At 41.9% G+C, this 27094-nt stretch overlaps 1 protein-coding gene across 4 annotated transcripts in view; it reads right to left on the reverse strand.

The window, feature by feature from the left end:
- Dym (dymeclin) overlaps window positions 1-27094 on the reverse strand; it is a 272516-nt gene that overhangs the window by 238639 nt on the left and 6783 nt on the right. For all 4 annotated transcript variants that reach the window (XM_060377040.1, XM_060377038.1, XM_060377039.1 and 1 more), the window contains exon 2: window positions 8515-8704. In XM_060377040.1, the coding sequence (XP_060233023.1) occupies window positions 8515-8654 (140 nt within the window). In that variant the 5' untranslated portion in view covers window positions 8655-8704. The remainder of the gene's footprint in view (window positions 1-8514; window positions 8705-27094) is intronic.

Below are 27094 nucleotides of genomic sequence, written 5' to 3' on the forward strand. Positions count from 1 at the left end.
CCTTTTTCCACATCCTCACCAGCATGTGTTGTCACCTGAGTTTTTGATCTTAGCCATTCTGACTGGTGTAAGATAGAATCTCAAGAGTCATTTTGATTTGCATTTCCATGATAACTAAGGACATTGAGCATTTCTTTAAGTGTTTCTCCGACATTTGATATTCCTCTGTTGAGAATTCTTTATTTAGTTCTATACCTAATTTTTTAATTGGATTATTTGGTTTTTTTAGTGTCTAACTTCTTGAGTTCTTTATATATTCTGGATATTAGCCCTCTGTCAGATATAAGGTTGGTGAAGATCTTTTCCCAGTCTGTAGGCTGCCATTTTGTTCTAGTGACAGTGTCCTTTGCTTTACAGAAGTTTCTCAGTTTCATGAGGTCCCATTTATTAATTGTTGGGTCTTAGAGCCTGAGCTGTTAATGTTCTGTTCAGGAAGCTGTCTCCTGTGCCAATGAGATCAAGGCTCTTCCCCATTTTCTCTGATAATAGATTTAGTGTGTCTAAATCTAATAGATTTATGTTGAGGTCTTTGATCCACTTAGACTTTGGTTTAGTGCAGGGTGATAAATATGGATCTATTTGCATTTTTCTACATGTAGACATCCAATTAGACCAGCACCATTTGTTAAAGATGCTATTTTTTTTCCATTGTATGGTTTTGGCTTCTTTGTCAAAAATCAAGTGTTCATAAGTGTGTGGGTTTATTTCTGGGTCTTCGATTTGAATCCATTGATCTACAAGTCTGTTTCTATGCAGTACCATATATCTTTTAAAACAAAAAGTGTATCATGCATATAAAATGTTATAAAATTATATCTTGGTATTAATTATAATCACACAAAACAATGTGAATGATAAAGAATTAAAAGAAAATAAATTAAGGATAACAAGGAAAATGGTAAGACTGCTACGGAACTACAGTGTATTCAGGAAGCACACCTCTAAATTATGCATGTTCTTTCACTCACAACTTCCACGAACTTAGGCTGGCTATATTTTACTTTTTAGGCACAGCAGCCCCTTACACAAATGGTAAAAGATGAAGAGCTCATAGATCAAATCTTTTAGAGAAAACAGATGTGCAAAAAGCTGTTGGAAGAAATTATGAAAGAATTCTTAACACAGATTTGTTAAACAAATCACAATTGTGATATTTATAAAATAAATACTAAAAAATGTTTTCATCCTTTTCAATGAGAATTGTCACAGAAGGTCTTCAAAACTTACACTTTACACTAATGTCATTTTCACCACACCTATTCAAACAAATATGCAATCTTTGTCAGTTGACAGCATGGTCTAACTAAATCAACAAATGACCATTCAGAAAAGAGCAGAGACATTTCTAAAGACTTCCCCCTTACATTAGCAAAGAGAGAATTACAGAAATTCAGAAAACTACAAGAATCAGCCTATTCAGTGGTTAAACTGCAAAAAAAGAACCTACTCATAGTAATATTTCAAAGGATAAAACTGCATATAAATTTATTGCAGAAAAATTTTAATGCATCAGGCAGAACCAAAAAGGTGTTTTCATGAGTGTGATTCATAGACAATCTATATGCTGACATTCAACTGCAAAAATCAAAGGCCTGGAACTATAAAACTACCAAAACTACAACAACCACCACACTAAGACTGAATTTATTTTCTCAAGAAAATAAGAGAAATTAATGGCCTTAAAATTCAGATTTCAACACAACAGAGAAAGCAATCAAGGGAGCAATGGTTTTCTTGGCCTCTTACTTTTAAGCACTGTGACAATGCCTGTTATTCCCTTGTGAATGGAATTTTTTTTTTAGGACTTTTTAAATTTTTTTCACAGTTATTCATTATCTATTCCAATTGAAGGTCCCTCCCTCAACTCCCCCGAATCCCACCCTTCTTCCCTCTTCCCCCCATCCCCTTCCCTAGTGAGGAGCTGTCTAGAACTAGGTTGACTACTCTTTGATCACTCACCCTGGTGATGAGGCCTTGCCAGGCCATGGAGGAAGGATCCAGGCAGTCCTGGTGAGACTTAACAAGCTATGGGCAGATGGCAATGGTGGAGAACTCCCTGTTTCAGTAAATAGAACTTTTATTCACCTGTTTTAATTGTTGTCTCAGAGGCTTACTGCTTAATAAGCTCACCCTTTCTTGTTCTTTCTGAGCTCATAGCTGGCTGGTTCAATCCAGCTGTTCTGGCTCAAACTCCTCTCAGAGCTAAATTATTCAATCCAGCTTTTTTCTCATCCTCTGAGTTGCTCTGCTTAGCTGCAAACTAACTCCAGCAATCATTCCTAATCTTCTGGCTACACCTGTGTCTAGCTTGTTCAACCTCTCTCTATAACTTTCCTGGTAAAACTGCCTCCTCCCCCATCTAATTCTCAGTGTTGCTCCTTAAGTAGCTTCCCTTTCCTCTCTTTTCTCTCTCAGTTGATCGTATCCTATTCTGTCAAATCTTTCTCTGGTTCATCACTTTTTCTGCCACTCAATTAGACATCACTTTCAAACATAGGTGCTTCCTTCTACAAACTAACTTTACCTTCACTGTTTGGGATTAAAGGCATGTACCACCACACCTGGACCTAAAGAAAACCTGAAACTTGCTCTATGCCAGGCTGGCCTTGAACTCAAATCTGCTTGCCTCTGTCTCCAGGATTAAAGGCATGTTTGTATTCCAGCTTTATCACACAGCTAGAAGGTCTTTGGCTGTGATCTCTTGCCAGAGCAGCCATGCTCTGAATTAAAATTCTTCTACATTCCCTCATTTAAGCTTAAGCGTTCAGTTTAAGGGAGTGATCCACAGATACACTAGATAACCTCAATCACCTTCTGAATTAACTGTTCATTGGAAAGTATAAATGCAAGGAGAAAATAAAGTTTTTGGTATAAGTTGTAAAAACTGAACTTTCTGAGGGAAATCAATCTGAGAAAATGAGATGTCAAGAAAAGTTGCATGCTGTTAACATTTACAAAATAGCCTGATGCGTTACTTCTGTCATCATCAGTACATGCCTCTTATGAAAGAAATGAAGAGAATCTAGGAGACAGTTTTGTAGCTACCCTAGTCTACCTCAGTGACAGGCAGACTATTCCCTGCCTGGAATGTAGGCCAAGAATGAAAACGCAGAGGCAGGCACCAAGGACTCAAAGAGGAAAATGTTTCATGAGCACTTGTTTCTATCCATCAGATACTCGTGAGCTAATTCAAGTCTGTTTTCTAGTTCTCAAGTGAATAAACACATTTAAAAACTTTAAGATCACTCAGCCAAGTAACCCTCACCCCAAAGAAGACACCACCACCACCCCAGGCAAGGTAAAAATACTGGACAAGCCACCTGTTCCTTGCAGGGGAGATTGCCAATAATGCCTTTCAAGCACAGGGTGTGTGTGAGTAACATGTGAAGCACAGCTTTGGACAGGCTTGAAGTACATAACCTCATGATCCTTTTCTATAGGTCACCAGGTCATTTCACAGCGCAGCACCCTGGTTGCTGTCTGACGCTCAGGTTGATGAGTCCATGCTTCCAAACGGAGACAGTGACACATGACAATCAACAGAATCCATCTCTGGAGCCATATAGACCTGGTTTAAATTTGGCCCTTACCAGTGTTAACATGAGAATAACAACAGATGTGAAAACTAGCTGAAAAGAGAGATGACAATCAGTCTAGCACTTGGAAATGTGAGAGACTTCATAAATAACTGATAAATTGACAATGTCTACATAAGGAAAGCTTCTCAGCAGAATGTTCTTTTTATATAATACATGGAAAATCTCTGAGAGAAAAAGTGAAATGGTTAGCTGGAACAATGCTAAAGAGAAATGGAGGCTCTTTGTGTCTAGCAAAGCAAAGTTTTGAAGCCAATCGTAAAGGACATAGATTACATGACTCTGGTTATGTAGCACCCCTAGCCCAGAAAACTCAAAGACAAAAAGTAGCATAGACCAGGAAGGCCTGCGAGCACTGAGGGAAGTTTGTACTATTTATAGGCAAGGAACTTCTGTTTCAGAGGGAAGAAAGGTCCTGAAAATGGACAGTGGGGACAGTTATACAAATATATTAATTCAAAAAATTTAACAGTTCTACAACATCACATTTTTGTAAAAAAAAAAAAATACATACGAAACATTGAAAGTGGCATGTGGTATTTGTAAATGGACATGACTACTTTAATTTTTGTTTCTGTATTTTCTAACTTTTCAATAATTACAGATAACTTAAATATTTTAAAAGGTTATTTTATTGGTAAGAGCAGCCATAAAGAAGTCATCCACTCACACAATAAGAAGGGCATAAAAACCTGGTTGTAAGTAAGTTTACCTATTTTTATTGGAAAAAAAATGAAAAACCAGTGATATACTCGACATTAGTTAAATAATTTAAGGCTATTCATTAAACAGGCAAAACCACTGAAACAAGAAACACTATCAGAGGAAATGTGAAGAATATGATGAAAGCATTTCAATATGGAGCACTAAGAACAGATACGGCAATGTTAACCCTAGTTACTCCTGATTGCTAGTTAATCCTTTCTTAAGAGTTTTCAAAAAAAAAAAAAGAGTTTCACCCACTGTATTTAGAAAGTTTAAACATGAACATGCAGTCCTTTGGTAACAAATGAGTTTTAAGTGACTGTGTCAGAAGCTGCCATTCTACCTTATCTCAGCACCATCTAGTGCCCAGTGCACGGAATAGTTCTCATGGTGCAGTAAAGACTTCTAGACAGCAGCAGTCAGGAAGGCACCTCCCAGAAGCAGAGACACAGGGCCACACTCATGTCCTACACAACTAAGTCCCAGCAACCATCTGACTAACACTGGCAAAGGAAACATCGTCTGGTTAATGAATAGCCTTAAATTATTCAACTAATGTCGAGCATATTCACATTGCCACCAACAGTGGCAAAGGAAAGAGAGAGAGAAAATAGAAAGGAAGAAGGAAGGAAGGAAGGAAGGAAGGAAGGAAGGAAGGAAGGAAGGAAGGAAGGAAGAGAGCATCCTTTGGCCTCCAACTAAAAAGTGTTATCAGAAAATGAGTTAAATTTATGTTCACTCTTCAGCTTCCACTTTTAAAACAGTCCTTGCTATTTCTGAGCTAATATTAACCGCCTTGAAGAAAAGAAGAGTGTGAGGCAGTGTTCTCAATCCATGGGTCAAGACCCCTTTGTGAGAGTCAAAAGACCCTTTCACGGGGTCACTTATCAGATATCCTGCATATCAGATATTTACATTATGGTTCATAACAGCAGCAAAATTGCAGTTATGACGTAGCAACAAACATAATTCTATGGGAGCTGGGCATGGTGATGTATACTTTAATCCCAGCACTCAGAGAGGCAGTGACAGGCGAATCGCTGAGTTCAAGGCCAGCCTGGCCTACACAGTGAGTCCATGACAGCCAAAACTACACAGAGGAAGGTTGAGAACCTTCCTGTTCTAAGGAAATGTGTTTCATCAAATCCATCCAACACATGGATTCTCTTTCCTCAGCTTTCTAATGTGTGCCAAAAGTAAGTAACAGGTGGACATAGCCTTATTCCCCCAGTCCTAGGCCACTTCACACCTGAGCAGCCTCATCAGGTCACTGTCAGACCAGGAGAAAGGGTGGGAAGCATTTTCAGCATCCCCTGACAACTGTCTAAGCCTCCCACACTACTTCTTACCCCTCTCAACACAAATGAAAAATGAACACAAGTGGTTTTGTCAAAAACCACTCATATTTCAAGAACCCACTCCTGCCCATTTGTGTGACATCATTCACTGCCATAGTAAATGTGAAAACAACCCAAATGGTCACCCTGATTCTTGGGTACCCCGTGATCGTTTGCTATGTCCCCACCAAAAGGAATAATGAAGCTATAATAATGTACAGAAGGCTTTTCAAGATACAATTAACTTCCATAGCTTTTCATAAAAATTCCTTTATGCCTTTCTCTATAAACTAGAATGAATTAGTATCTCACAGAATAAACAGAATAATAAAAGGTTTTTGAGAAAAAGTGCAAAATACCTATATCAATGAATCACAAATAAATTATAAAACCTTAGTAATCTAATCTACAAGGCACTAACACAGATGTGGCAAATGTGGAAGCTAAATTGTTAATTAAAATACCGATTTTTATTTATGTGTCTGTGTCTATCTGTGTGCGACTATCTGCACATGTACATGTGAGTGCCCAAGGAAGCCAGAAGGAGGCGTTGGATCCTCTGGAGCCAGAATTACAGGCAACTATGAGCTGCCTCACATGGGTCCTGGGAATTAAACAAGTAAGCAGTAAGAATTTTAAACCACTGAGCATCACTCTGGCCCCATGTTTTGGTTTTGGGGTTTTCTTTGTAAGGTAAGTTCTTACTACATAGCTCAGGCTGTACAGAACTTAATAACCGTCCTACTTCTGCTTCACTAATTTACTTCAAAATTCTAAAAAAAAAAAAAAAGGACAGATAAGCTAGGCCTGGTGAAACATACCTGTAAGCCCAGCATTTGGAAAGCAGAGGCAGGAAGATCAGTTTAAGGTCATCGGCTGCTACATGAAGAATTTGAAGCCAGCCTGTGTTACATGAGACCCTGTCTTTAAAGAAACAAAGAGTCAAGGCTTCACAATGAGACCCTGTCTCAAAAATCAAAAGCTCCAACAATACAGTAATAACAGAAATGTCTGCTAGCTGATGACTGAATCAAGAAATTGGACATTCGTATGGCAGAATATAACAGAGCGATAAAAGGGGATTGAGAAGCATGTGGTCCTTACTTTTCTGACGGACCTGCAAAAGAAGCAGGTCACAAAAGGCCACAGACATGATTCCATGTCTCAGGCATGCTAATGCTGGGGGGAGGGGTGGCAAGAAATAGGAAGTGATCATCTAACTCAGAGAGTATACTAAACTCAGAAAATTACAACAGGAAATGATATGTGGCTCATACCTCAAAATATATCAGTTTCTACCGTGGCTACGAAAGTTGCCACAAGTACAGTGGTGTAAAACAATAGAAATTTATCACGCTGCGGTTGTGCAGGGCAGAAGTCTAACAACAGCTCCAGACACAGGAGGAAAAGAAGGCCTTTCCGGCTCCCAGAGGCTGCTCCTGTCTTGGCCTATCAGCCCCTTCTTCAGAGCCAATGGGGCCCAGGCTGAGTCACAACATGTCACATCACATGACTGACGCATCTTCCCTCTGTTCCTATCTCTCTTTCCAGAATCCTTGTTTTCCACTGGCCCACCTGGACACTACATTGGCCTCCCCAAGGTCAACAGCGTAACAAGCTTACTTCCATCTACTCTCACTGCCCTTCACCTCCTACCTACCATTACACATTCTCAGAGGGTAGGAACTCAACATGTTGTTTAAAACATTGAAAAATATAGCTATTGAGTCTATAAAAATTCAATAATTCCAGTTTCTCTGTATTACCATGTATCTATCAAATATCAAATGTTCCTAACAGTTTACATGGGATACTGTTTGTACCTGTTAAATCAGGATTGAGCAAAAGCCAAAAAAAAATCCCAAAAACTGAAACAAAAAAAGTGGTGCTGGAAACACAGATCAGCAATTACAGACAAACTACTATAGAGTCTGATTCTCAGCACCCATGCCAGATGGCTCACAAGCACATATACATACATACATACATGCGTACATGCATACATACATACACACAGAGAATAAAATAAATGTTTTTAAAGTCCAAAAAGCATATTAAATTGACAATAGTAAGGAAACACAAGGCCTCTGAGATTCTGTGGTTCATTGCATGAACTGATAAAACTTCCATAGAATAACCTGGCATATCTACTAGAATTACAAATGCATACACATTCTGACCCAACAATTCCACTTCAAAGAATTCACAGTAGAAGTAAATTTGTATGCATGTAAATAAAATTATATGTATGTATTGTATAAATAATACTCTGCACTATCAATTAACAAAATGCTAGAAACAGTCTAAATGCTCATAAATAGATAGCTGATTAGCCGGGCACATGAGGTACATGGCTGTAATCCCAGCAGTCTGGGAGGCAGAAACAGGCAGATCTCTGTGAGTTCGGGGCCAGCCTCGTCTACAAATGTGAGTCTAGAACAACCAAAGCTATAAAGAGAAACCCCATCTCAGGAAGGGGAAAAAAAAGCTGATTTTACATATTGAAAGGCTACTCTAGAGCCATTAAAAAGAATACAGCAATGATCTATATGCTTACACAGACAAGACATATTTTACTTAACCAGAGGAGAAAACTTGCTATTGTTTGTATATAAACAGTTCTGTAATTCTGAATGGATATGTGGAAATGACTTCACATTACCTCTGAAGATTCAAGAGAACTGCTATTGGCAGTTATAGCTTTATAGTTATAAAGGAGACAGAGCCCTAATATAAAAACATATTTCCTATTTTCCCCCATTCAGATCTCCCAGTGACGCACATGACAACCAGTGAAAGAACACTGGAAGCAGCACACTGACAGAACAGGCTTCTGTGGCAGTCTGTGGGAATTTTCCGCCTCCAGGGTGTCTTACCTGCTGGTTGGTGCAGGGAAAGAAAATGAAAAGAGCTGATTCCAGAAGGGGTCGTTTTCAGAGATAGACTCAGTGCCTGAGAGTTTTTTCAAGTACTCGTTTCTAGGAAGATCACTGATCCTGCTGCTGTTCGATCCCATCTTCCGTACGGTAGGCAGCTTGTCCTCACATGGGCATTTCCACAGACACCCTATTAAAAATGGAGAGAACATTCAAATTGTTGTAATAAACATAACGTGTTCGCAGCATTGGGCGAGACAGACACGTAGAACTGCACCTCCTCTAAAGGCACACACCGCTAGCTCTCTTCACTTGCAAATACCCAGAGCTCAGGTACAAAATCCCAAAGGAGGAAATAGTATTATAATATCAGAGCCAACACAAACACAAGAGCAGCGGCCTCTGCTTATACCACACATTAGGATGAACATAACTGTGGCTAGAGAGACTCTCTGTGGTTATAAGCACTTGCTGATCTATCCCAGGTACCAGAGTTCAATCCTAGCACCCAGGTAAGGCAGCTCACAAATGCCAGTGACTCCAGCTCCAAGGGAACCAGCAACCTCCTTTTGCCTCTGTGAACATCTTGTTCACACACAAAGAAGCACACATGCACGTGAGTAAAAAATTAATAAAGCTTTTGCTTGAAAAAAAAAGGTGGATGTAACTCTACCCAAGAAAATATCTCAAATTCCTACTAATCATAACTTGCTAATAACTAAGGACAGTCTGGAACAAAGCTCTCTTATAACTAGGACAACAGTGCTGAAGAGATACAGTCTGGAAGGCACAAGCACAAAAGATAGAGTGAGTAAAAAAAACCCATGTGCCACAGCACTTTCTGAGGGGATGGTGGCTATCCCATTCTTGGTTCTAGTCAGAGTTCTCAACTCCAAAAAAATGACATCTCACGGCAAAAACACCCACAGACATAAGACAATTGCTACAAAGACACCCACAGACATAAGACAATCTAGCAAGTGAATGGCAGTTAAAGACAAACCAGCATGCTACTGATATCAGCTAACACAGACTTAAAAATAAGTCAAGATAAGGACAGCCTCTATATTTTAATAAAGGGAAAAAACCACCAAGGAGATACACAAGGGACTGCAGAGATGGCTCCGTGGTCAAAGTACTTGTTGTTCTTGCAGAGGGCCCAGGTTCATTTCCTAGCACCCACACATGCCTCACAATCATCTGTAACTTCAATTCCAGAGGTTCTGAGCCTTCTTCTGGCCTCCACAGATGCTGCACACACACAGTGATGACATACACCCAGGCAAAACTCCATATACATAAAATAAAAATCAGTCTTTTAAAAAATATCAACCACTGTAAATATGTTAACAAATATTACATTTTCCAACTTTACACACACACATACACATACACTAAACCACTTATGAACACACAAATTCAGATATGTCCTGTTTGACTAAGGAGGGTTCAACGCCCTGCTCTCATCTTTATGTCATCTAAAATAAAACCAACTGAAAACCTCAGAGGCAAAGTACATCATAGATCAACTGCACTTAACAGACATCCACAGACTATTTACATCCAATAGATACAGAATGTATGCTCTTTTCAGCAACACATGGAACTTTTCTAACTTTGACCACATACTAATCCATAAACAAGTCTTACCAAAAGAACTAAAGTAACTGTTTATATTCTATCTGATCACAATGGAATAAACTAAAAGTAAACAGTAAGTAAAGCTATAAAAAATACACAAATTTAGAGTCAACAACACACTAATGAATGATAACTAGGTAATTAAGGAAATCAGAAGATAAATTTAAAAATTCATAGAATCCGGGTGGATGAGATGGCTCAGCAGAGAATAATACCACTTAGCAAAGATAAACCAAGCCCAGATACACAAATTAAACAGACCCATAACCCCTACTGAATAGAAGCAGTAATTAAGTCTCCAACCAAAAATGCCCAGGGCCAGATGGATTCAGCACAGAATTCTACCAGATCTTCAAAGAATTAATACCAATACTCCTCAAATTATTCCACAAACTAGAAACTAAAGGAACACTGTCCAATTCTTTTACAAGTCCAACATTACCCTACCTAACGCACAAAAAGACCCAATAAAGAAAATTACAGACCAATATTCCTTTTGAACATACATTAAAGTTCTCAACATAATACTTGCAAACTGAATTCAAGAACACAGCAAAATAATTGTGTACCATGATCAAGTATGCTTCATCACAGAAATGCAGTTTGTTCAACATAACATAAACAGATTGGAAGACAAAAATCACACGATCATCTCCTCAGATGCAGAAAAGGTCTTTGACAAAAGCCAGCACTCCTTCATGGTAACAGTCCTGGAGAGACTAGTAATACAAGGGACATACCTCAACATATTAAAGGTGATATACAGCAAGCCCATAACCAACTTCTACTGAAATGACTCCAGGCATTTTCACTAAAGTCAGGAACAAGACAAGGCTGTTCACTCTCTCCATACCTGTTCAATTGTGTACTTGAAGTCTCAACTAAAGCAATAAGACAACTACAGGAAACCAAGAGGATGCAAATGGAAATAAAGGAGTCAAAGTGTCTTTACTTGAAGATGACGATTTTATACATAAAAGACACCAAAAAAAAAAAAAAAAGGCTCAGAGCACGTGGGTGTGGTACATACATAAACCTTTAATCCGAGCAGAGGCTTCAAGGCCGGCCTACAAAAGAGAGTCCAGGGCAGCCAAGGCTATTACACAGAGAAACCCTGTCTCAGAAAAGCAAAATAGATGAGAGACAGACAGACAGACAGACAGACAGATAGATAAAAGCTTAGAGCCATGATCATAAAGATCACTCAAAAAGCATCACAGAAAATAAGTATACACCAGAGAGCTGTTTTAAACTAAAGAAGACAAAGGAGCTATAAGCACCAAACACCTTGTGTGAACTTTGAACCCAGATTTGGAAAAACAAATAAAACAAACAAACAAACAAACAAACAAAAACACCCTACACAGGACTGGAGAGATGGCTCAGGGGTTAAGAACATTGGCTGTTCTTCCAAAGGTACCAAGTTCAATTCCCAGCAACCACATGGTGGCTCATAACCATCTAAGATGAGATCTGGTGCCCTCTTCTGGCGTGCAGGCAGAATGCTGTGTAAATAATAAGTAGAGGGATCTTTTTTAAAAAAACACCTTATACAGACAGTAGGGAATACGGGCTCCAGCCGGTGATATAGGAGATGCACATGCAGTGACTGCAGCAGGAAATGCCTTCTCAGACTAGGCTCCACCTTCCCGAGTAAAGTCATTACATCTGCAACTAACTTTCAAATGGATACATTTTAACTAGCACAAAATACAGGTGACAACGGGTGGTCTTTATTGTGGTATTCTATTTTTCTGTACTTGAAACTTAGTAAAAATAATGTTAGCAAACAAGTAAAAAGTTGTGTATAGATACAATTTAAGAAATCTTACTAAATAAGTAGGAAGCTACATATAACTACAACACCAAAAGAAATACCTGGGGGAGCAGTTCAGCGGTTGAGGCTTGCTTAGTTATGTATTAAAGTCTGAAACACACACACACACACACACACACACACACACACACACACACACACACATCAGCATGTGGGAGCCTCTGGCAGGAGGAAGGCCACAGGCTAGCCTGGGGTACATACAAAGACCTTGATTCTTCTCTCCACCCACATGTGGCCTTGGCTTCTTTCCTGGCTGTAGAAGCAGGCTGTTGAGCTCAATTTGGAGACAGCCAAAAGCTAGCTCAGTGGCTTACAGTACTTGCTGCTCTTGAAGTGGTCCTAGCTTCAACTCTCAGCCACAAGTTGACTCAAAATCATACCTATGACAACCAGTTCCAGAGGATCCAACCCCCTCCCCTGGCCTCCTCAGGTACCAGGCATTCATGGTGCATACATATGGTACACATATACATACATACATACATACATATACATATATACATGCTACATGGAAAACAATTGAACATAAAAATAAATCTTTAAGCCCACTCTAAAGGGGCTGGTATGAAAGTTGCTATGTAGTTCAAACTGGCCTCAGCCTGCCTTAGCCTCACAAATGTTGGGATAACAGAGGTGCAACACCATATCCGACTTCAAGTGGTCTTTTGCATGTGACTTTGTGGGTGGGCAGGGTGCTTTTGTTTTGGGTTCTTGTTGTTTCCATAAGGAGTTTGGTTTTTTTTTTTTAAGATGTTACTGATTTTATGTGTGTGGGTGTTTTGCCTGCATGTATGTCTATGTTCCACATGCATGTAGTTGGTCACAGAATCTGGAAGAGGGAGTTGGATTCCCCAAAACTGGAGTTTAGCATCTGAGCCACTTCTCCAGCATTTTAAAGACAAGATCTTACAGTTCAGGCTGGCCTTAAACTTGCTATGTAGCCAAAGATGGCTTTCAATTCCTGACCGCCCTACTTCCATGTTCCAAATGCTGAGATTTTAGGGGTGCACCACCACACCCAGCTTTAAAGCAGCCATTTCTGCTTACTTCCGACCCTCATCATACTAGTGACATAGCTAAGCTGGTAACACACAGAGGCAAACAGCAGCAGAGCAGTGGCAACAGCTGCGGCTGCAATAGCAAGAGAGGCAGCCTAGAAGTCCAGAGAGGGGCTGGGCCAAAAACAGGGCGCAGAGAAACTTCAAAGAGTTCAGGCCAGCAGATTATACGCCCTATTTCGTGGAAAGGTTTCACATAGCTGCCAAACCTGAAGGGTCAAGGATCTGAGCTACCTTAGGCCTGCAAGCTAGACTACCATCTCATAGGGCTGAGGAGCCTGAGAGTGTAAGAATTGCAGCTATGGGGCAGGGATCTCAGGACCAGAGGCCTGCTCAGGAACCCTGAAACTAGCAGTGCCACCTGCAGCTGCTGGCTGCTGCCCCTCACAGCTGCTGGAGGTCAAGACTTATAATAGCTGCCAAGTACCAAGGCTGCTGACGCTTAGAACTCAGAGCAACAATGTTTTGATCTAATGCCTGCAGCTTTAAGTGTCTGGCTTGAACTGGAGTAAAGGGTACTGAATCCTCAGTGGTTAGGACTAGAGCCGTAAAATCTCTGGAGCTGAGGCTAGCCCCTAAGGACACAAAAGGGCCCAGAATAGCCAAAACTGGGAGAGCTTCTCTATGCCACTCACAATTCTTATTTGGAGAGTGAAAAAGGTCTGCAACAGCTGGTGAGTAACAGTTATACATATACATACATGTGTACATACATATATATGTTGTGTGTATGCATTTTCAAGACAGGGTTTCTTGAAACCTGGCTGTCCTAGAACTTACTCTGTAGACTAAGCTGGCCTTGAGCTAGGAGATACACCTCCCTCTGTCCCCCAAGTTCTGAGACTAAAGGCATATATGCCACCATGCTATGACAATCCTACAGCTCTATTAACACAGGGAGAAATTAGGTGAAAAGTAAAAAGCACACAGTACTTTCCTTTATTGCGTTTGAAAAGTATTATTAGTCTATAATTACTTCAAGATAAAAGCCTTATAAAAAAAAGAACGGAATCTAATCTGCAAAGGCTGCAGAGATGGCCCAGTGGTTAAATGCATTTGCTGCTCTTGCAAGGGATCTGGGTTTGGTTCCCAGCACCTATACAGTGGCGAGTAGCCATCTAGTTCCAAGGGATCTAATGCCCTCTTCTGATTCTGTGGGCACCAGGCATACATGTGGTACATTCGTGCATGCAAGCTAAACACATATGCATTTGTTATAAAAAATAAATAAGTCCTTAGAAGAGAAACATCTAATGTGTAGTTCCCAGGAAGCTAACAACAAATCAGACTCACTGGTTCTTCCTCATACTGCAGCAAGTTCATTTCACAGTGCCTCCATCATCAGATGATCAGACACCAGATCTTACACGCCACTCAGCATCTGAGGCTGCCTAGTCAGTTATACTGGCATCCACAGATAAATCAGTCCTCTCCAGTCTTACCCAGATCTGAAGGCATTCTACACACCAACCAGCGAAGCTCACTGCTAATTAAAAACTAAACAATCCTCTCCTAACATGAAAATATGCACTGGGGTCTCCCAAACTATGTACTAGAGCGTTCCACTCAAGTCAGTAGCCATTAATGCTGTGGAAAACAGTGTCTTCTCCCCACCTGAGGGGAGCGCCCTTCTGTTGCCTCCCCGTTTTGAGACAGTCTTGCATTTAGCCTGGCCTAACCTTGAAATCATAATCCTCCTACCTCGAAAGTGCTAGCTGGGTAAGTGTGTGCCACACACTACCTTAAATTCTTTAACCTGTCCAATTACCTGTGACCCCAGAATATGTCTCACTGTATGTTTTGAAAAGGTGAACTGTTTGCTGATGATATACAGTTTGGAGTGGTTTTCAATTCAGAGCCCTGATCTGGGCCTGGGCGGCAGCTGAGCTGGCCAGCGCACCAGCTGGCTCTCCAGCACTGCTCCAGCTAGGCCACCCAAAGAGGCAGAATACCTGGCTTGCCTTGGTCCTCCCTATGTTCCCTCTGCTGTGGGCACTGCTTTCACCCTCTGGAGGTGGGATGGCAGGGACAGCCAGCAGAACTTTGCTGTAGTCCTCTGAGCAGAATCTCATGTAGCCAAGGCTGACCCTAGACTTCCCTGCATCTTGAGCTACTTATTCTCCTGCATCTAGCTCATACAGTGCTGGGATTACAGCTGTGAAGCAACATGCTTGTTTTCCTTTTAAAAATAAATTAATGGTTTTTATCTTATGTGCATTGATGTTTTGCCTGCATATTATGTCTGGGTGTGGAATCCCTTGGAACTGGAGTTACAGACAGATGTGAGCTGCCATGTGGGTGCTGGGAATTAAACTTTGGTCCTCTGGAAGAACAGCTAGTATTCTTAATTGCCCCAACCACCCTGCTTGCCAGTTCTGAGGACCAAAGGCATGAAAGCAGTCTACCAACTGAGTACATTTTCAGCCATGCTTATGGAATCCCTTAAGGTACTACAGGAAAGTGAAACGCTATTGCATTGAAGGAAACTGCCACGCTTATCATTTCTTTTGGTCTGATATCATCTTCTTAATAAAGCCTACAGAGGCAAAATTGAGCCAGTAGAAAGCCAGCGAAAGGCAGACGTATGCCACCCATCCAGTACTCTTTCCTAAGCAACCCATTTTAACCCACACACTTGGAGGTGTTTATCCAGGAAGGCAGGGCTAGGTCTATAGTGCTAACGGCTACTTAGCATAGTCCGGTGATAAATAGCTGAACAAACTGTTATGGTCTCTTTTATTTGTGTCTTAGTCAGTTTTCCCTTGCTGGGAAGAGACACCATGACCATGGCAACTCTTATAGAGGAAACATTTAATTGGGGCCAGCTTACAGTTTCAGAGTAAAGTTTAGTCCGTTATCATAGCAGACTTGGTGCTGGAGAGGTAGCAGAGAGCTCTCTACTTGGATTGGCAGGCAGCAGGAAGACAGTGAGCCACTGGGCCACAGTGATACTTCCTCTAACAAGGCCACACCTCCAGTAATACCACTCCCTATCAATCTACGGACGCCATTTTTATTCAGATCACCACAAACACCAATGCCTTTATCTGCTGAAAAGGAGCCAAATGTTCCACATCTGCAGGCAGCAAGAGGAGAGAGCTACTGGTTCTGACTTGAGGTTTTGAAACCCCAAAGCCCACCTCCAGTGACACACTTCCTCCAACAAGGCCACACATCCTAGTCCCTGTCAAGCAGTGCCTCTCCCTATGACCACGCACTCAAATATATGAGCCTGGGGGCCTGGAGAGACGGCTCAGAGGTTAAGAACCCTGATCATTCTTCCAAAGCTCCTGACTTCAATTCCCAGCAACCATGTGGTGGCTCATAACCATCTATAATGAGTTCTGGTGCACAGGCAGAATGCTGCAATCTTAAAAAAAATTTTTTTTAAATGTGAGCCTGTGAGGCCAATTCCTATTCAAACCACCACAGTTTGCTTTTTCTTTCTTTCTTTCTTTCTTTCTTTCTTTCTTTCTTTCTTTCTTTCTTTCTTTCTTTCTTTCTTTCTTTCTTTTTTTACCAGACAGCTGTGTAGCCCTGGCTGTCCTGGACTCACTTTGTAAACCAGGCAGACCTAGAACTCACAGAGATCTGCCTGCCTCTGCCTCCTGAGTGCTGGGATCAAACAAAGACAAACTTAAAAAGCCTCACCATTCAGCCCAGAGCAGAGGTCCAGCATTTTCCCCCTCTGTGTACCAATGACTTTAGCTCTCAGCATTTCTTCGTAAAAATTTCACAGGAACCAATCCATCTTCTGGTTGGTTTCACCAATAATCTCCACACTACTGATACTTTCAAGTTACTCCTTCCAGTGCCACACTGAGCAGAAGGACACTTCTATCCATACCCTAAAACACTTAAGATTTTATGTTTCCTGTTTGTAATGGTTTGAGTGCTTTGCCTGTTTGCCAGGCACCACAAGCATGCTTGGTACTGGGCGATCAGAAAAGCGTGTTGACTGCTAGGACGAGGGTTAAGACAGGTGTGAGCCACCATACAGAAGGGAACCCAGATCCTCAACGAGTGCTTTGAGCCACTGAGCCGTCTCTGCAGTGCTACTGAAGCTTTCTAAGAATAGTGTCTCCAATCTGATATTACAGGGCCGGACAGTGCCGGACACAGGCCTATGACTGGATGAGAAGCATGCTGTTCCTGCCGCTTGCAGCACTCAGCCTGAAAAGGAGCTTTCACGCATGGAGTAAAGAACACCAATCAACCCACAAAAATTGATTCTATCTCCTCCCACACAGCTTTCCTATCACCTCCTCATCTCTCTCCCCATTCCCCCCAAGCTCTCATTATGTAAAATGGGGCTTACAATGGCATCTTCCTACATTACATAAAATGTGGCTCCCTAGTTGGATTACTGCTGAGAGCGAAGAATCAAGCTTTTTCTTTTTCTTTTCCCTATTAACCTCCAGCACACCGCTAAAGAAAAAGTACTCAAAAGATGCTTGCTGAAACAGGAATGGTCCAAGTTGATAAACACACGAGAAGCTCTTCAGCCTAAAGTAAGAGTAAAATATGCTATTCAAAACAACCAAGTGGGGCTGGTAAGATGACCCAGAGCTCTTCCACGGGTCCTGAGTTCAGTTTCCAGCACCCATGCTCCGGCCTCTGCAGGCACACATACATTCACATAGACACATCCATAAGTAAAAATATAAAATGTTTTAAAATGCTGTTCTTATCCATCGAACTAATAAAGGCTTACAAACTGTTAACGTGTGAGGACTACAATAAGTAAAAAGAGCATCGCTTGTAGAGATTCTCTGAGCCACCGGATGCAGGTAGACACTTGCTCAGTGCCCAGTACATGGCAGCAGGATTAACTTCCAAAACTCCCATGAAGCAAGGGGCAGGAAGTGGGAGTGGCTAGAGAAACAGTCTCCCTCATTCTCAGCAGGTGGCTAGGCTCAAGGGTGTAGGACAGGCTCCCTTCAAGGATCTCACTGCCACACATGATGCCATGGGCCTTCTTCCACCTGGAATCATTGGACTCCAGCCTCAATCAACGTGGTGCCAACACAAGGCAGCCTTTCTGTCTCACTTGGCTCTACACACGAGCATTCCTGTCCCTCAAAATAGGGAGAATTAAGCCCACTAACATCTACTCATGCCTCTGGGTTCCAGAAAGTCTAAAAAAGGGTCCTATACTCTGTGCTTCCTCTTCCCCTCCCATTCTACCTGCCTACTCCAACATGGCTGGTACCCAAAAGGAAGTTAGGAGACTAGAATTCTTCCTAGCATAGGAAGCACCAATCTAAGATGAGGGGACATGGACACCAATGCTGGGGCTTATAGACATATAGACTGAGTACCTAGTGGGTGAGATAGAACAAAGGATTACGGGATATTCATATTCTCTGACACCTAATATTTACATTTATGTATTTATCCACTGCCTTCCAACAGGCTAGCTCTATAAAGGAAAAGCTTCCTATCTGCTTTCTGAAAAACTCACTTCACAGATAAACTTGACAAGTTGACAAGTTCTGTGAATGCAAGGTATTCACGACACCACTGCTTACCCAAAACTAAACAGTCTGCACAACAATCATCACTTGGGGATAAACTACACTACAGAATAAACATACAATAAAACACAAGTTATATCTTCAATGTGTGAAGATATGAAGAAGATATTCTGTGGTGGTTGGACTAAGAATGGCTCCAATAGGTTCATATATTTGAATGATTAGTCACTAGAGAGTGGTACTATTAGAAAGGATTAGAAGGATTAGGAGGATGTATGTCACTGGTAGTTGGCTTTGAGGTTTCACAAGCTCATGCCAGGCTCAGTATGTCTCTCTGTCTCTTGTCTCCCTATCTCTGTCTCTGTCTGTCTGTCTCTGTGTGTGAGTGTGTGTGCGTGTGTGTGTGTGTGTGCGTGCGTGTGTGTGTGTGTGTGAGTGTGTGTGTGTGTGTGTGTGTGCGTGTGTGCGTGCGTGCGTGCGTGCGTGCGTGCGTGCGTGCGTGTGTGTGTGTGTGTGTGTGTCTGCCTAGGGATGTGGATGTAGAACTCTCAGCTCCTTCTCCAGCACCATGTCTACATGCAGGCAGTCAGGCTTCTCACCATGATGATGGACCATGCTCTGAAAATGTATGCCGGCCCAAGACTAAATTCTTTCTTTTTCATAAGAACTGCCTTGGTCATGGGGTCTCTTCACATCAACAGTGACTAAGACATATCCTAAATAACTTAAGCAAAAGCCAACAATGAAGAACATTAACAGGAAAAGGATTCTATCAAGAGACAAACATACCAGTTCTTACAGGATAGATACTTAAGAACTTGCCTCTAAGAAACATAATGGCCTCAAAATAGTTACTTTTAAAGAACAGGACTAAGGGCCAACAACATGGGACCTAGCTAGTAAAGGCACTGCCATCAAGCCTGCCCACCCAGTTTGATCCCTAAGACCCACATAGTCAAGGAGATAACTGGCTCTCCCCAAGCTGCCCTCTAACATCCAGACTTGCACAGTGGCATGTGCATGCCCACGTTCATAAACATACAACAAGAAAGAAATAAAATTGCTTTTTTTTTAAGAACAGTGCTAGAGTTGGGCATAGTAGTCACACCTGTAAAATAGAACTTGGAAGCAGAGGTGGATCTCTGCCTCACTATAGCTACATAGTGATAGCCTATCTCAAAAAGGAGAAAGAAAGAAAGAAAGGAAGGAAGAAAGAAAGAAAGGGAAGGAGGGAGGGGGAGGGAGGGAAAGAAAGAATGAAAGAAAGAAGGAGGGAAGAAGGAAAGAAGAGAGAGAGGAAGAAAGAAAGAAAGAAGGAAGGGAGGAAGGAAGGAAGACAGTCAGACAACTGGTTGGGTTGGGAAAGACTTTTTCTTCTGTCCTTCTGTATTGCATGCTCTCATTATATCTTAAAAAGAAGGTAAGCCAAATGCTCTCTACCTACTGTCCTTCTAGGAGGACCCAACATGCTCCAAGTTTTTGTTAGTACCTCTAAGTGAGTAACTCAAGGTTACATACTTAGTCTTGAATTCTCAGTCAAAATTCAACTATAAATCTTTACTTAATGGACATTTTGATTTGATGTCCGGCTCTCATATTAAATATCAACACTGAGTTAGTTCATCACTGTACCCCAAAATAAGGAACCACTTCAAAAGTCAGTATTTCTACCAATGCTATCAGCATTCTTGGCTTGTATTATTTTACTTACATAGCCAAGTGTTCACTCCACAAATAGTTATTATAGATGGGTAACAAAGGCTAGGTGAAGATGATAACAACAACAAAAAAATATGAACAAAACCAGTTCTCTGCCACTAATGACTCAAACTTTGAAACAGAATATGTCAAGTGATTAGGGTAAATAACTATCCTGGAGTTATTTCTACCCAAGAAACTATGAAAACATGAAAGAATTTGAGGTTAAAGGAACTTGTTACTTTCATTTAACTAGTTTATTTCCTTTCTTTATTACTTATTTATTTATTTACCTTGAGGCAGAGAGAGAGAGCTCAGTGGTTACCAGCATTTCCTGCTCTTGCAGAGAGCATAGGTTTGATCCCCAGCACCCACAGTGAGCAGCAAGCAGCACCTGTAACTTCCGTCCTAGGAGAGCCAGTTCCCTGTCTGCACTTCCGTCGGCACTTGCATGCACATGGTGCACACTCCTTCACTCTCACACACACACACACAAATGAAACAAATGCTTTTTAAATATAAATGCATTTGTGTGTACATGTGGGGGAAAGGACGTGTGCCAGGAAGATGTATGGAGGTCAGAGGTCAGCTTGAGGGAATCAGTTCTCATCTCACACACATACCATTTGTCCTTAAGACACTTTAAAGAGAAATCTCACAGCTGAACCAGGTGACTAGCGGAACGGGCACTGGTCACTAAGCAAAGAACATGTTAACTGTCACTGACAGACACCAAGGGTTGGTGGAGTAAAGGAAAATCCTCTGAAAGGTGCTCCAAGTGCTCTCTTAACTAGAGTGAGGTGTTCCACCCAGCGAATGAAAATAAAAAGATGTAGCCCAGCAAAGATGAGAGCAGAGAGAGAGCATCTTAACCAGCACAGCTGAGGAAACCCCAACCTCAGTTTCTGCCAAAAGCGACACCAACAGAAAGTGGACCAACTAACTCCATGGAACCCTGGGACAATTACAGAAATGCAGACAAGGCACCACAGAGTACAAGCCAGGTGTACGGCTGCCTGTGCAACCTTGTCCATGGGAACAGGAGGCTGACTGCAAGGACCAGGGACTCTAGGACAGGGGCCAATGAGAAATGTAGGCGGGTAAAGCCTGCTTGCTACAGTTACACAACAGGTTTCCCAGCCTCTGCCGAAGTGAACTGGAAGATTCAACCCAAGAGAATCTAAACAGCAACCCAGGACCCAACAATCTTTAGGATTCTTTCCTCCAGCACACTTTAACAACTGTTTACCACTTACAACAATGCCCATCAGACAGCAAAACCACACACACACAGAGCTTCCAATATGCACATGCATGTGTGGAGTGGGGGTGGTGTCTTAAATAGAAAGAACAATCAAAATGTTACACTTTTGCCGTTAAAAACCTCTAGCATAAAATAGAGACACCAAAACAAACCAGAGAAAGGAATCACAGGAAGCAGATCATGCTGAAAGAAAAAAAAAATGCTTTGTTTTTCCGTGACTCCCTGGCTCTATAGATGAGGCATAGCCTTGAATTCAGAGATCTGCCTGCTTCTGCCTCCCGGGCACCGGGATTAAAGGTGTGTGCCACCACTGCTACTCCCCAGCTCCAACTCTGAGGGAAAGTTTAATATTTAAATCAATCTGCTCCAAGACCTAATGATGCTAAAGAATCCCAGCAGAGCACCCACTGTGTCCCTTAGATCCTACACAGCACTCCACACACACTGACTCATGTACTCTTCAATAACCAGTGAGGCAGGGTTGACTCACTGCCTTGCTTTCAAGGATGGCAAACTGTGGTGTCAGTGTCAAATCTAGCCAGCTACCTGAACAATAATTTGTTACATTTTTAAGTGGCTACCAAAAATAACGGCTAATTTTATGGTATGAAATTAAAATTTCAGTGTCTGTAAGTAAAGTCCTCTTAAAACACTGCCATGATCCTTTGCTTAGAGAGCTCTTCCTGATACCCACAGCAATGCCCTGGCTCCTTTCTACTGCTTCTCAACACAGCGCAAATTTCCACAATGCACTCCAGGTCCAGGGCTGATGGCTCACGCCTGTTAACTCAGCACAATGGGACACTGAGGCAGGAGGACAGCTTTGAGTGTGAGGACAGCCTGGACATACTGGACCCCTGAGTAGTCTGGCTATAGAATGAGACTATCTCACAAACACAAAAAAGGCAAACAGACTCTGGAGTCATATACCTTTTAAAGTTCTTTTTAACATTTTGTTTTTGTTATCTTTAGCTATGTATATGTGTGTGCACACAGACATGTGTGTGTATGTGCACATGAGAGCAGGTGCCTGCAGAGGCCAGAGGTGTGAGAACTTCTGGAGGTGGAGTTGGGGGTGATGGTGAAACACCCAATGGGGTGCTGGGGCCTGAACTGAGTCCTCTGCAGATGAGCCAATGAGCCGGCTCTCTAGCCCCTTAACCAATGAGCTCTTAACCAATGAGCCGGCTCTCTAGCCCCTTTCATTTTAATTTAATTTTATTTCTGTGCACTGTGTATGTGAGTGTAGGTCACACATGGTCAGCTGCCCTGACAGGTTAGAGGGATCAGATTCCCTTGGAATGGGAGCTACAGGCAGGTGTGAGCTGCCCACTATAAGCACTGGGCTCTAAACCTGGGTCCTCAAGAAGATACAGAAGTGGCCAGATGTGGTAGCTTTTAACCCCAGCAGGCAGGGACAGGTGGATCTCTATGAGTTCAAGGTTAGCCTGGCCTACACAGTGAGCTCCAGGACAGCCATCGAGCTACATATCAAGACCCTGCCTCAAAATAAATAAATAAATACATACATACATACAGAAATAGCTATTAAATTATAGATAGATAGATAGATAGATAGATAGATAGATAGATAGATAGATAAAAGAGCTAGAAGGGTTCTTGAAGGTTGAGCTGACCTTCCACGTCTTTGATCTTGCGTGGTGCAGGATTGTGTACTGTTACTAACGGTGGAGCTGGGACAGAAGAACACAGTCTAGGAAGCACTGCTGGGCTGTGCGGCACTGAGCACTCACTGCAATACCTGGGCTGCCACACAGTGCTCAGCAGGCAGGGCAAGGACCGGAAAACCAGAACGTTTAAAACGAAGCATCTCCTCACAGCACCATGCCCCCAAAATAGCCAGGAAAAATGAGGCCACAACCAAATCAGATTTCAGAATGGTTCGTCTGACAAACAAGTAAAGAAAGGCATTAATAAACAGTGAGCCAATTAAACTGTATTGGATTATAGAAGCCAAGAACCGTGCCCAGAGAAAAATCTAACATTTGACTCTTTAAATTGAAAAGTTACTCAAAATAAATAAATAAATAAAAAGTCTGTGTGGAGTAATGATAGCTGTGAGTATTTTCTTTCTTTTTTTTTTTTTTTACAGAAAAGAAAGTCAAATTTATTTAATGAAAAACGAGAATAAAAATTGGCAAATACAAAAACAAACAAACAAACAAACAAACAAACACCACCGCAGCACCATGTATTGACTCACAAGGGGAAAGCAGTGGTACATGACCACGCAGATGGCTTGTCAGTTAAAGGAAAACCAACCATACATGTGCATGCGTGCGCGCACAGTCACACCCCCCCCAAAAAACTGTTGTCAACAATACAATCAATCTACAACAAACACAAAGTTCAGAAATATTTTACGTTTCCTTCCCAAATACAAAAGATGCCCATATTGGGTACATATTTTTTCAGTGGTTTACTGTTGAATTATTTTTAAATATGTTAGTGTTACTACATGCAACTGTTTCCTGTATTAACAGCCTTTCTTTTATTCACCTTCATGTGTCTAGCTTCTACCTACCAGGAGAGTTTTAGGTTGGCAAGCAGATGGGTGCATTATTCTCTATGAAGTCAAATGTAAATTTTAAACACTGGCCAGAAATATTTTATTGCCGTTTCAACACATGGAAATAGTTACATTGATGCCTAAATTGCCATTTTCTGCAAAAAGCTGGGCAATGCTGGTGTCATATAGGAAAATATTAATTCAGGCATCAGCCGAGCCAATCAGTAAGCTCCAGGCTTAATGAGAGAGAGACACCGCGGCAAAAAGTACGGAGGAAACGGATTAAGGAAGATACCCAGCACTGGGGGCCACGGGCCTCCGCATATGTACACAGCACACACAGGCAAACACTGGCACATGCAGAGGCAGGAACAATCAAAGAATAAAAACAAGCCCTAAAATGAAAAACAGAATAAAACGCTGGGCTCTAATCCCAGGACTCTGAAGGCAGAGACAGGCGGATCCCAACGTGCAAGGCCAGCCTGGGTTACCTAATGAGTTCCAGGCCAGCCAAAGACACGAACCAAGTTTCCTCTCAAAAACAAAGCAAAATAATAACAAAAAAGAAAGAGCAGAAGAAAGTCAACAGTGGATGGGCAGTGAGCGGTGGTGCACAGCTTTGATCCCAGAGCTTGGGAGGCAGAGGCAGGAGAATCTCTGTGAGTTTGAGACCAGCCTGGTCTACAGAGTGAGTTCTAAGACAGCCAGGGCTACACACAAAGAAACCCTGTCATGAAAAAAGAATCAACAGTGAGAAAAAAAAAAGATAATGCCAATGAAACTCCATAAGCAAGAAAGAAAGAAATGAAAAACAGAAAGCAAATAAGCACAAACAACTTGGAAGGTTAGAAGACAAACTTAGAGGCTTTTAACTTTCTAACAGGACATTATTATAAGAACATCACTATCAATTCTTAGCTGCAAGGGTCTAAAGTTGTTACCTTTTGCAATGCTAAGCACCACGAAGACTCTAGAACGAATCGGTAAAAAGAAAAACATTTTAGAGACTGAAGCAGCAGCAGCTTGCCCACCATGTGACAGCAGTGCCCAGGTCCTGAGCTCACTGGTCTTTCCAAGGACTTGTAAGTGAACACATTCATGGAAAACTAAGCAAACTGAGGGCACCACCGCTGAAGGGAACTATCAGGCAGTGTATCCAGTCTGTGCTGATAATGTAAACACCATGTTAAGCAAGATCCAGGAAGACTGGAAGACACCCTCCACCACAGCAAGGAGTTCACACGTGTGCTCAAAAAGTCCACAACTCAGAGGAAGGCATTTTGTTAGTAATCTATCCTCTAGTTAGTATTATTTTCTCTTGTTATTGTTGTTTTGTATGTGTTTGGGGTTTTTTTTGTTTTGTTTTGTTTTGTTGCTTTTTCTGAGACAGGGTTTCTCTGTGTAGCCTTGGCTGTCCTGGACTCTGTCCTGGCTTTGTAGACCAGGCTGGCCTCAAATTCAAAGTGATGTGCCTGCTCCTGCCTCCCAAGTGCTGGGATTAAAGGCGTGGGCAATTATTATTACTGTGTGTACAGTGAGAAGAGATGGGGGCACACCTTTCAGGAATGCTTCTCCCCCTCCACTGTGGGCTCAGCAAGCACCATCCCTGCGAGGCCACCTCACTCGCCCAGTTTATCTCTTCTTTTGTTTTTGTTTTTTGTTTTGTTTTGTTTTTGTTTTCCCTGTGGAGCCTTGGCTGTCCTGTACTCACTCAGTAGACCATGCTGGCCTCGAACTCAGAAAGATCTGCCTCTGACCCACTACCCCTGCCTCCCTGGGATTACCATGCCAGCTTTAGTATTATTTTCTAACAAGACATAAGTACTACTTTAATTAGAAACAGTTAACTTTTAAATAAATTGGAGAAACTGTGTTTACTATTTCACAATCACTGATTCAAAAAAAAAGAAAAAAAAAAGGGCAAGGCTGGAAAACCGAGCAAAGTACCCAAGATCCATCATAATATGCACAAAGGTATCTGCTAACAGTCAACAAATATCTGAGTGCCCACTAGGTGGCTAGCAATATGTCAAGGACTGAGGTTAAAACTATCAAGAATAGAATGTTCTGGGCTGGAAAGGTGGCTCAGCAGTGAGAGCATTTGCTGTTTTTGCAGAGGACATGCATCTAGTTTCCTGCACCCACATGGCAGCTCACAATTCTCTGTAACTCCAGTTCCAGGGGATCTAACACCCTCCTCTAGCCTTCCTGGGCACATATGGTGGAGATATATTTATACAGGAAAACACTCATACACATACAAATAGATATTTTTTAAAGAAACTGGTTTGAAAAAAAATGTAATATATTTAGTCTAGTAAACATTGAGGTAAATCACAAGAAACTAATTATAACGCCTGGCATACTGGCACAAGCCTCCTGTAATCCCACCAAGCCAGAGCATGATGCAGGAGGATTAGCACGTCTAAACCCTTTCTCAAAAGAGAATAAATTATAATATAGAAACAATCTGAAATGGTGTTCATCTGTTTTCTCTCACCAAAACAAAATACCCGGGATAATTAGCTTAAAAAGAAAAGGGTTATTCTGGCTCAGGTTTTAGAGGTTCCAGTCCACGGCTGATCAGCCCTGTTGTGTCAGGTGTCTGTTGTGACAGCACATGGAGCATGTGGCAGAGCAAAGTTGCCCCTATCACAACCCAGGGACAAAAAAAGAATGGGTCTACTCCCAAAATTACCCTGAGCACATCCCCAATGACCTGAGGCTCTCCCATGAGGCTGATGTCACTAGTTCCACAACCACCCAATAACGCCACCCTAAAGACAAAACCTCTAACATATGGGCCCTGGTAGGATACTCAAGATCCAAACTGTAACAGACCCTTGGGGAACTCCCCCCCCCGCCCAAGGTCATGCCATAAAACCTAAGACTGGAAGGGAAAGTATGGCTGGGTTAGGTGGGCTAGTTCAGAAACCTCCAAACCAGAAAAGAAGTGTATGACAAGTTCTAGGTTACGAAAAATAGGTAGAGCCAGGGGTGGTGGCACACACCTTTGATTCCAGTGGTTAGGAGGCAGAGGCAGGTGTGTCTCTGAGTTTGAGGCCAGTCTGGTCT

Source organism: Meriones unguiculatus, chromosome 2 (assembly GCF_030254825.1).
Source record: "Meriones unguiculatus strain TT.TT164.6M chromosome 2, Bangor_MerUng_6.1, whole genome shotgun sequence".
In the NCBI taxonomy this organism is placed as follows: domain Eukaryota; kingdom Metazoa; phylum Chordata; class Mammalia; order Rodentia; family Muridae; genus Meriones; species Meriones unguiculatus.